The sequence below is a fragment of the Sinocyclocheilus grahami genome, unplaced genomic scaffold, assembly GCF_001515645.1.
Source record: "Sinocyclocheilus grahami isolate Dianchi unplaced genomic scaffold, SAMN03320097.WGS_v1.1 scaffold999.1, whole genome shotgun sequence".
Classification (NCBI taxonomy): domain Eukaryota; kingdom Metazoa; phylum Chordata; class Actinopteri; order Cypriniformes; family Cyprinidae; genus Sinocyclocheilus; species Sinocyclocheilus grahami.
Window position 1 is genome coordinate 496,535 of NW_015506178.1, and position 11,396 is coordinate 507,930.

The 11,396-nt window shown below is 36.6% G+C and overlaps 1 protein-coding gene across 1 annotated transcript in view; it reads left to right on the plus strand.

The window, feature by feature from the left end:
* LOC107565391 (probable E3 ubiquitin-protein ligase HERC1) overlaps positions 1-3,162 on the plus strand; it is an 85,822-nt gene extending 82,660 nt beyond the window's left edge. The window contains exons 66-71 of the mRNA XM_016250615.1: positions 186-351; positions 424-500; positions 708-960; positions 1,042-1,194; positions 1,330-1,635; positions 2,545-3,162. Of these exons, the coding sequence (XP_016106101.1) occupies positions 186-351; positions 424-500; positions 708-960; positions 1,042-1,194; positions 1,330-1,635; positions 2,545-2,730 (1,141 nt within the window). The 3' untranslated portion in view covers positions 2,731-3,162. The remainder of the gene's footprint in view (positions 1-185; positions 352-423; positions 501-707; positions 961-1,041; positions 1,195-1,329; positions 1,636-2,544) is intronic.
* Positions 3,163-11,396: the final 8,234 nt, after the last annotated feature.

The window sequence follows — 11,396 nt, forward strand, 5'->3', positions numbered from 1 at the left end:
AAAAAAATATATATATAAAAAAAAAAAAAATATTTTATATATATATATATATATATATATATATATATATATATATATATATATATAAAATATTATTATTATTATTATATATATACATTTTTTTTTTTTTTGCCAAGATTTAAACTATTTGCCTGATGTACCTAACCTTGTCCTCCAATCCACAGGGGGCGCTCTAGCAAGCCCATTTTTGTGCAGATCGCCAAACAGGTGGTGAACCTGAACCCTACTGAGCTGCGTCTGCCCTCCAGAGCATGGAAGGTGAAGCTGGTTGGAGAAGGGGCGGATGATGCTGGTGGCGTTTTTGACGACACCATTACCGAAATGTGCCAGGTAAGTCCATTTTCTTAAAAGGGAGGGTTGCTTTCATGTTCAGGCATCCAAAACCGAATTCTCTTTTCCCAGGAGTTGCAGTCAGGTGTGGTCGAGCTTCTCATTCACACTCCTAACAGCTCTGCAGATGTTGGTAGCAACACGGACAGGTACGTTGTAGATGATGAAATGCATAAGCAGAATGTATAGCGATTATGTATTTTTGTAGGCTAAACCAGAAGGTAGCTTCACCCTGGTTTCCTCAACAAAAACCCAGTAGTTCCTGGTTTTGGTCTACAAAAATACGTCATCCCTGCAGCACTCTATTTGCTCTAAATAGAAAGACTGTTTACTACTAACCTCCATTGTCTGGACAGGTTCTTGCTGAACCCAGCAGCAGTCTCAGATGATCACATGGTGCAGTTTCGCTTCTTGGGGATCCTAATGGCGGTGGCCATTCGAACCAAAAAGCCCTTGGATCTGCACCTGGCGCCGTGGGTGTGGAAACAGATGTGCTGTATTCCTCTGGGAGCCGCCGACCTGGAGGAAGTGGACCTGCTCACACACCGCTCACTTCAGGGCATCTTACACCTGGACAACAGCGTGATCAATGAAGAGAACTTCACAGTGGTGAGGCACACAGACCCGAGACCAGCAGAGATCATCCATTCAGACATGACTTTCTCACTGTCTTTTATTCTGGATTTGTAGATGATCCCTCTGGACTCGTTTGTGGCTCACAGTGCTGATGGCACATTGGTTCCCGTGATTCCTGGTGGGCATAACGTCCCTCTGACATTCTCCAACAGGAACGATTATGTGGAGAGAGCCTTGCACTACAGACTTCAGGAGATGGACAGACAGGTATCTGCCTCACCTCCAGACACTTTAGAATTAAAATGATCTTGGCTATGCATCTCACTTAAAGGAATAGTTCATATAGACTGATCTTGCATGCTGACAGTACTTAATGGTAACGCAGTTTTTGTGTGTATGTAGGTGGCAGCAGTGAGGGAGGGCATGTCCTCAATCATCCCAGTCCCGTTGCTTTCCCTGCTCACGGCTCGACAGCTGGAACAGCTGGTGTGTGGCTTGCCCGAGGTCTCTGTGGAAATGTTGAAGAAGGTGGTACGATACCGTGACATTACTGACAGCCATCAGCTTATTGGCTGGCTGTGGCAGAGCCTCGAGGAATTCACCAATGAGGAGAGAGTCCTGTTCCTGCGCTTCGTGTCCGGACGTTCCAGACTGCCGTCCAATCCGGCAGACATCACACAAAAATTTCAGATCGTCAAAGTTGATCGGGTAAGGTTACTGTCAGGTGTAGAATATCCTCTTTATTATATACTAATTAAAATAGATTAAAAAAAAATATATATATATATATATTAATTTAATATATAATAATTTAATGACAACAAATGAGATGTAGACAAAATTGCTCTGGAATATTTTCTTTACAATATACTTAATTAAAAATAGATAAAAAAATTAATTGTTACATTGAATGAATTTAATTAAATAAAGCTGCATAATTTAATATATACTTTAGTTAATTACAAAATTGTTTTAATTTAACAGAATTTAATGACCATGAATTAGATGTAGACAAAATTGATTTTCTAAAATGAAATTTACATTTGAATGTAATATTGAAAATTATTTGACTAAAATTCACCCAAAAATGGAAATTTTAAAATGTTGTATTATTAATGTTTATTTATATAAAAAGGTTGTCAGTAGATTTAATAACTGATAGAGACAGGAAAAATTGTTTAAAGAAATTACCTTTAAATATAGAATTTGTAGTTATTTTACTGAAATTCACCCAAAAATGGAAAATTGTAAAGATGTATTTTTATTTGTATGATTATTAATGTTTATTTATATGAAATGGTTGTCAGATTTCAAAACTGAAAAGGGACACAGAAAAAAATACTTTATGGAATTAACTTTTGAATATAAAATGATAATTTAGTAAACAACTATTTTACTAAAATTCACCCCAAAATGGAAACTTTTAAATTGTTGTCAGTTATTTTGTCAATTGTTGTTAAAAAGTTACAGAAATGGTCACAGTTATCGGCCAGTATTGGCAAATATCGTCCGATCAATCAGCCTAGTTAATTATGTATATGTACTTTCCATGCCTAACGGCAATATGTGAACTGGGATCAGGCCCGGGTCTTTAGTCTCACTTTATTCTCTCAACAGCCTGTGAACGGACTTCCTACGGCCCAGACGTGCTTCTTCCAGCTGCGTCTTCCTCCCTACATGAGCCAGGCCATACTAGCCGAGCGCCTACGCTATTCCATTCACAACTGCCCCTCCATAGACATGGACAACTACATGCTGTCACGCAATACCGACCCGGCAGACGTCTCCGACACCGAGTACTAACGCGGCCCTCGCAAAAACTGACTCTATAATGCTACAAAGCACATAATAACCCTCATAAATGCCTCCGGTTCTTCCTCATACATGCAATACAGTTCTCAGTCACAAAGCCTCACGTACGTACTCTCTGCGGTACCCAGAATGCACTGCAGACGCCAGTTCTTCCACAAGGTCAAAGGGAGAATATTTAAGCAATTCAGTTCTTTATTTATTCCTTTTTGTATCATCTTCGTGTCTCTGAATGTTGCAGGAAAGTTTCTAAAACTAAAAAAATATTACAATACATTACAAGTGCCGTGCCTGGAATGGTCGCAAGGTTTCTTCTCTTGGCGTTAGCGACAGAAACTGGGGTTGGTTCGTAGGTGAGCACTTGGCAGCTAGCTTCCTTTCCCAGTTTATGCCAAAGGCTATTAAACTACTGTACTGTACACGATACCTTCTGACTCAGTGGGAAAAGAAAAAAAAAACTTACTGTGAGTCTGAGAAACAAGTCCCAGAGCAATCATTTGGGCGTTTGTATCAAGCTAGCTTGTATCTTTAATGAATGTATACTTGCAAATGCCATGCACGTGTGCACTCCAATCTTTTATTTGCCAAATACTGTACTGATGCTGTACATTACATAGGGTTTAATGAATTTTAGCCTGTTTTTTTGCAACTGTGAAACAGCGCGTGGAGACGTTTGGTGATTTGTTGTGTTCGTCTGTGTATTCTCACAGAGCGAGAGTGCAGGTTTGTTACACTATGCTGATTGGTCATCAGTGTTATTATGTGCTTCGGGCTTGTATGCCTCAGTGCTGGATGTAAAACATGTTTTGACTGTTTTTACTGGAGTGTTTGATAGAGGAGAGTCGCTCTTTACTCTCCAACCTTCTGTATGCGGTGGTTTACAGTATTGGTAAATTATTATTATTTGTTTTTCCTAAAATACTTATCTGAATGAGCTTTATGTGTTGGAAAGACGACTAATGAGGACTCATTGCGCTGTTGTGCACTTTAGACCTGTATGCATTGCGCTTTAGGAAAATCGTATTCACTATAATATTTACAGATTTCAGATTAATTTATCTAGAGATTCTCCTAACCCGAGTCACTACTGATATAAACCTCCAGAACTAACTTTAACATGAAAGATTACTTTGTTAGGCTATGATGTGGTATTTGGTGATGCTCAAATTTCAGATTAAGCCATAAAACAAGAACGATTCAAAAAGTCTCCTTAAACTGTATATCTGATATCTCATGGCGATGGCCTCTCAGATGGAAGATGCACTGTATTCTAAATTAAAATGTGTACAGACTTTCGTGTCAGCTTGGTAAGTCATTTAATTTGATTCTAAATGTTTTTATGATTATGAAAAGTTTTTTATTTCTGCCATGTTTTTGTGTTTCTATTCCAGCTATTCTAGTGCAATCAGAGTCTCACGTTTCCAAAGACCAGACAAGGGAAAACCAATCAATTATCCGAAGGATTGGAAGTTAATATGAAGTACGTAATGTATACAGAACACTCTCTACACAAGTTCTGAAACACGAATGGCTGGATTCACACAACTGACTCTTTTGATTCAGTTCTTTTTTAGTGAATCGCAAACATTCAGCCAAGCGGCAACCTTCCGGTCTCTCTCATGAAACCAACACGGAAGTGACTAAAACTGCAATTCATCGACTGGCCGCTAGAGGCTGGCTCCAAAAGGGAGTCAGTCCCATAGACTCCCCACGTTAAAATGCTCAATTTTACAGCAGAAAAAAATAGATTTACAGCCTGGTACAAAAAGTGGTTTTGGTCTATATAGCTAATTTTGCCCTTCATGACAACTGTGAGGGGGTGAATTTTTTTTATAACTCATCCGTTTAAATTATATTAAGCCTTAAAGTTATGCATAATTAAGGGCGTGGCCACTTGAGTATCAGGTGGGTTGCCGCTGCTGTCACCACCGTCGAGCTAGGTGGGCGTGGTTTCAGCAACCAACTCCACCTCTTTGCCCATTTTCGATTATCCGGGAGTGACACAACTTGGCACTGCACAGCTTCTTGTTGTCTTCAGAGCTAACTTTATAGTTTGATTTCTGCATAGACCTGCATTTGCCTCTCTCGTAAACACTATGCACGATTCGGTGGGCGGAGCTAAACAGGCAGCGATGTAAGAGTAGGTGTTGGTCTTCTGCGGAAGGTGGTATTTAGCCACCCTATTACATCATAGAGTAGAACATTCCACAAGCTGTCGTTTTGGCAGACCGCCTTCAATATAATCTGTTTTTAGACTAATGAGAAAGTTTTGAGTTCTGAAAGTTACAGGATGTTTTTATAGTACAATGACCTCTTATATGTCAAAAGGTCAAGGGAATTTTGGTTTGTCAGTACATGACCCCTTTAAAGGATAGTCTGCCTGATGGAAGTTCTGGCATCATTTACTCACCCTCATATTGTTTGAAACCTGTATGAGTTTCTTTCTTCAATGTGTGGAACATAAAATAAGGTATTTTGAAGAATGCTGGTAACCAGTTACTGGTCCCCATTGACTTCCATAGTATGGAACAAAAAACAGCAACTGTTTAGTTACCAATATTCTTCAGAATATCTTCTTTAGTGTTCAGCAGAAGAAAGAAATTTGTGTAGATTTTGAACAACCTGAGGATGAGTAAATGATGACAACTTTAATTTTGGGTGAACTGTACCTTTAAGAGCCAGTTCTTTTTGGGGGGAACTATATAAGTTATGCATATGAGATTTTTCCAGATTCTATCCTCCCATGTTTATTTGAACAAATAGGGTTGTAAAAATGCCCCCCCTCCCACCTCTAATCCACTAACTGTACTCTATATTCAATTAGCAGCAGGGTCTATCAGATGACCTCACGTAATCACGCTGAGCACTGTCTTATCACGCTGCGATAATTCAGCTGAGCGCAAGCGTATTTTTAGTTTCTTTACTCAATTACAATCCTGTTTTCAGACAAACAAATCATTTATCTCCATCTTTCTTCATAAGAATCCCATAACAAAAGCTAATCAGATTATGCTAAGTATGGAAGTGGTACAATCAAGCTAAATGTGGTGGAAAACGCGGGCAGAAGGGGCCAAACCGGTTTAAAATCACAGGCCACCGTTAGAACAAAGAGGGGCGTTTCGTTCCCCTCCTGAGATGCTATCGTTTTGATAAATTGTGCATGCCACCCGTCCTCTGAGATGAGAGGAAAGCGATTGTGATAATGAGCATCTTTGACTTGCTCCATTGAATTATGGGAGGAAGTGAAACTCACCACTGATGACTGAGAGGATCAAAGAAAGGAGGGGAAACACTGATCTCAGCTGCTTTGATGCTTTCGAGAGCTTGTGTTCATGCAGGTCTGCATGGAGAATCATCATCTCAGGCTGCTGCTGATGGCATGGACTTGAGTTTAACTCGCTGTAATGCGTTGGGAAGCTCTTCAGTGTTCAGATCAACACATTTAGAGGTACAGCATACAATCTGAACCAATTAGCATCTTGATAGTTCACACTGTCACAACCGTCATCAGCAACCATTGAAAGTTAGTGTTTGTTGGGGACACAATGTGAACTAGCCTTTATTAATACTGAGAAGCACCAACATAGACATCTGAGAACATTTATTTGATGTACAACCAAATGATTTGTGTGTGATGTTTGACGTTTTTATGAATACTTTGAATCAGATTTATTTTTATATATTTTTTCTACTCGATGTAAGAGTAGGTGTTGGTCTTCTGCGGAAGGTGGTATTTAGCCACCCTATTACATCATAGAGTAGAACATTCCACAAGCTGTCGTTTTGGCAGACCGCCTTCAATATAATCTGTTTTTAGACTAATGAGAAAGTTTTGAGTTCTGAAAGTTACAGGATGTTTTTATAGTACAATGACCTCTTATATGTCAAAAGGTCAAGGGAATTTTGGTTTGTCAGTACATGACCCCTTTAAAGGATAGTCTGCCTGATGGAAGTTCTGGCATCATTTACTCACCCTCATATTGTTTGAAACCTGTATGAGTTTCTTTCTTCAATGTGTGGAACATAAAATAAGGTATTTTGAAGAATGCTGGTAACCAGTTACTGGTCCCCATTGACTTCCATAGTATGGAACAAAAAACAGCAACTGTTTAGTTACCAATATTCTTCAGAATATCTTCTTTAGTGTTCAGCAGAAGAAAGAAATTTGTGTAGATTTTGAACAACCTGAGGATGAGTAAATGATGACAACTTTAATTTTGGGTGAACTGTACCTTTAAGAGCCAGTTCTTTTTGGGGGGAACTATATAAGTTATGCATATGAGATTTTTCCAGATTCTATCCTCCCATGTTTATTTGAACAAATAGGGTTGTAAAAATGCCCCCCCTCCCACCTCTAATCCACTAACTGTACTCTATATTCAATTAGCAGCAGGGTCTATCAGATGACCTCACGTAATCACGCTGAGCACTGTCTTATCACGCTGCGATAATTCAGCTGAGCGCAAGCGTATTTTTAGTTTCTTTACTCAATTACAATCCTGTTTTCAGACAAACAAATCATTTATCTCCATCTTTCTTCATAAGAATCCCATAACAAAAGCTAATCAGATTATGCTAAGTATGGAAGTGGTACAATCAAGCTAAATGTGGTGGAAAACGCGGGCAGAAGGGGCCAAACCGGTTTAAAATCACAGGCCACCGTTAGAACAAAGAGGGGCGTTTCGTTCCCCTCCTGAGATGCTATCGTTTTGATAAATTGTGCATGCCACCCGTCCTCTGAGATGAGAGGAAAGCGATTGTGATAATGAGCATCTTTGACTTGCTCCATTGAATTATGGGAGGAAGTGAAACTCACCACTGATGACTGAGAGGATCAAAGAAAGGAGGGGAAACACTGATCTCAGCTGCTTTGATGCTTTCGAGAGCTTGTGTTCATGCAGGTCTGCATGGAGAATCATCATCTCAGGCTGCTGCTGATGGCATGGACTTGAGTTTAACTCGCTGTAATGCGTTGGGAAGCTCTTCAGTGTTCAGATCAACACATTTAGAGGTACAGCATACAATCTGAACCAATTAGCATCTTGATAGTTCACACTGTCACAACCGTCATCAGCAACCATTGAAAGTTAGTGTTTGTTGGGGACACAATGTGAACTAGCCTTTATTAATACTGAGAAGCACCAACATAGACATCTGAGAACATTTATTTGATGTACAACCAAATGATTTGTGTGTGATGTTTGACGTTTTTATGAATACTTTGAATCAGATTTATTTTTATATATTTTTTCTACTTTCATTTGAATGTTTTAGTCATTTAAAATACTTGTTTTATTTTTATATTTGTTCATATATATTTGATTAAATTGTATATCCGTTTGTGATATTTTGGTACATCAAGTTATACTAAAAGAAAAATGTTTGGAAAAATGTAAAAAGTAAAAAAGTTCAAATTTATTTATAATACAATAATTAAAAAAAATTGTAAAATTGTATTTTATTTGAGGTCATGTTTATTTTTATATTTTATATACAAATTTTATATTATATATATTTTTTATTTATTAATTAAACCGGTCAGTAATAATTATAAATGTGTAATAATAAATAAATAGATAAGATGCTAGATAGATAACTCGGTTTTTAACTATTTTCAGAAATCATGTTTTTTCATTGTGCATTCCATTTAATCTCAATCAAACTTCAGTTGGGTTATTTTGATTAGGTAAAAAAATAGCTAAAAAATACAGCTAACTAACACAATAAAACGCATTATAAACATGATAACATAATAAAAAACATGACTTTTGAAAATTAAGAAAGCGGAGTTATCGGTTTTTGCAAATAAACTCTTCATATATACATGTGTATATACACACACATACATATATATAGCCTATATATATATATATATATATATATACTGTATATGTGTGTGTATATATGTGTATATATAACATACAAACACGCACGACAAATGAAGTAAAATAAACATTAAAAGAAATAAAATAAAAAGTTTGTTTAAATATTTGTAGTTTATTTACGTATTTTAAATGTTTGTTTATATAAAAATTATATATAATTTTTTTTAATTGTTATTATAGTACTTATGTTTAATAATAAATAATTTTCACACACATGTTTTACTTTGATGTAAAATAATTAAAACTAAATTAACTAATAAATAAAAAACGACATTAACATAACTTCCATAACAAACAACAACAAAAAAGTTGGCACACTTGGGCTCCTAGGCTATTTTTCCTGTTGTCATTATCAACATTTTTATCAGGCACCTTATTTGAGTGCTTTTCCAGTGATGTGTGTGTGTGTGCTTTTTTAAAATTTTGTTTCTGCTAAAACTTCAACTAAAATTAAAGTGACATTATATAAAAAATATTATAAAATAAAATATAATTCAAGATAGTAACAAAAACTATAATAGTGTTTCAATGATACTAAAGAAACACTGATTAGAGAGAACCTAAAAGTTTCAGTTAAGGGTGATGAAATAGCTGACCTTGTTGTCCAGCTCTGTCGTTAGCTCATCTTTTAGTGAATTTTATTGGTTGATTGATGACCTGCACAACTCCTAATTGTACCGCTGTCACTGTGACTTACAGTTTGCATGAAGCCCATTCCTCAGAATGTTTGTTTGTGCTGCTGGCTGACCTCATTAGGCATCTGTTTTATGCACGTACCTGTGTGTGATTCCCGCCGCAGTCAGCAGCCTTGCAGCTGGTCCAGGGACGGTGGAGTCGTCAGCTCGCGGCTGTTTTTATAGGGTCATTCATCTATCATGGGCACAGCGCACAAATTTAGAAGGGGCATTGGAGAATGTCAAACCAAAACATTACTGCTGAGCAAGAACTGCACGCAAAGAAAGACCAAGAATGAGAAGGAAAGAAATGATTCTAAATAAGTTTCATTAGTGTGTCTGAATCAAATGTGTGATGTGACCCATTCGGCAGTCAGCCCTGTGTCTCTGACCGAAAGAGGCCAGGAAACATAGGTGTATAACACAGAGGTGCATGAAACTTTGAAATCACATGGGGAAACAGAAGTGGGTGAGTTCCCAGTTATAAATCTATGAGAGAAATGAACTCCCTCCAGCATATCGGAGTCATTTATAATCCGTACAAACTACAGGATCTGAGAGAGAGAGGGAGAGTACAAAAAAGACCCATTTTTGTAGCTTAAAGTGAATGAATGCAAATACTGTATTGCTTGGGGGAGAGTGGGGTAAGCTGTGCTGCACAGTTAATATTTGTCATGTGGCCATGTATTTCAATAGAGCTCATCATAGCTGTCTGTGATTGAGAGATACAAATGTGACGATCATTTATGTATTTATGAATAAATAGATTCATTAATTGATTATCTATGTATTATTTATTACAACAAAGGGCAGGGATAATGTAGTTAACAAAACCTAAAAGCAAATGTGTTACTTTAAAATAAGCATAAACTAAAATAAAATACAAAACTTATTTTATGTAAGCTATTTTAGTTCATCTACTTTTTCATTTTCAAGTGAGAGTAAAACTAAAAATGAACTGAAATCAAAATGAATAACAGATTATGTAAACATGTTTAAAAATAACGAATGACAAAAACAGAAGTGAAAAAACAAATTCTATATATTAATAAAAAAATATAATAGTATCTCACTGATAGTAAAATAACATTGGCCAAAGTAAACATGTTTAGGACTAGAAATATATTCAATAGGTGATTAAAAAAAAAAAAATATATATATATATATACTATTTGGATGAAGTGTATTGATTTTGTTAAAATGCTGTTATTATTACAAAATGCTAAAATTGTTTTATGGTATTCAGAAAATGTTTTCCTGGCTGAAATATGAAAAAAATGTGCATCACCATAAGACTTTTTAAGTCTTACATTTAAAGTCATAATTATTTTATATTTATTATATTTTAATATTTTTTAGTTGATTTTATTGCTTTGTGTGTTTTTTTTCTACATTCATTCGAAAACAGGCAGCTTGACATAATTATTAATATAATTATATAAGTTTTAGTTTTACCTCTTGCATAGAGGACAACCAAAGTAAATCGTAAGCACAGCTTGCCCCACTCACATAAAAAATACCATATTCATGTACCATAACGTTTAGATGGAACTATAAAAGACTGCCAAGAATACTACTACAATCATATTGTATCCGACATTTATTAAATGACATTTATAATCGTACAGTATCCTTGTATTCCCATCCATGGTACTGCCAGAGTACTTGTTGTAAAGGTGGTTTTAAACCTTGGAAGGAAAATTAAATTGCAGCTACATGAGTAAATGAGTCCAGAAGTAATGCAGAAGAGCTACTGGTTATACGTTTATAATGCTCTCTGTATTGGTTTTCTTTATCTCTACACCAACCCATGCAAAGCAAGTTTTAAGTTGTGATTTCATTGTATTTTATTTGCACAGCTGAAGAGGATTTGTGGGTGTTTGTTTGCAAGTCTGCGTGCCTTTGTCATTTGTTCTGTGTGTCCTGAACTTGTGACTGAAAAACAGGCCACAACTGGATGGAGCTACGAGCGGTCACTATGTGATGTCTTCGTGACATCATCGCTCTCATTGTTTCCCAGGCAACACGGCTGGCTGTGACGCAGGTGATTCGATACTCTCTGCGGTCACATAAGCTAATGTTTACTCGCTTCAGAAGATGC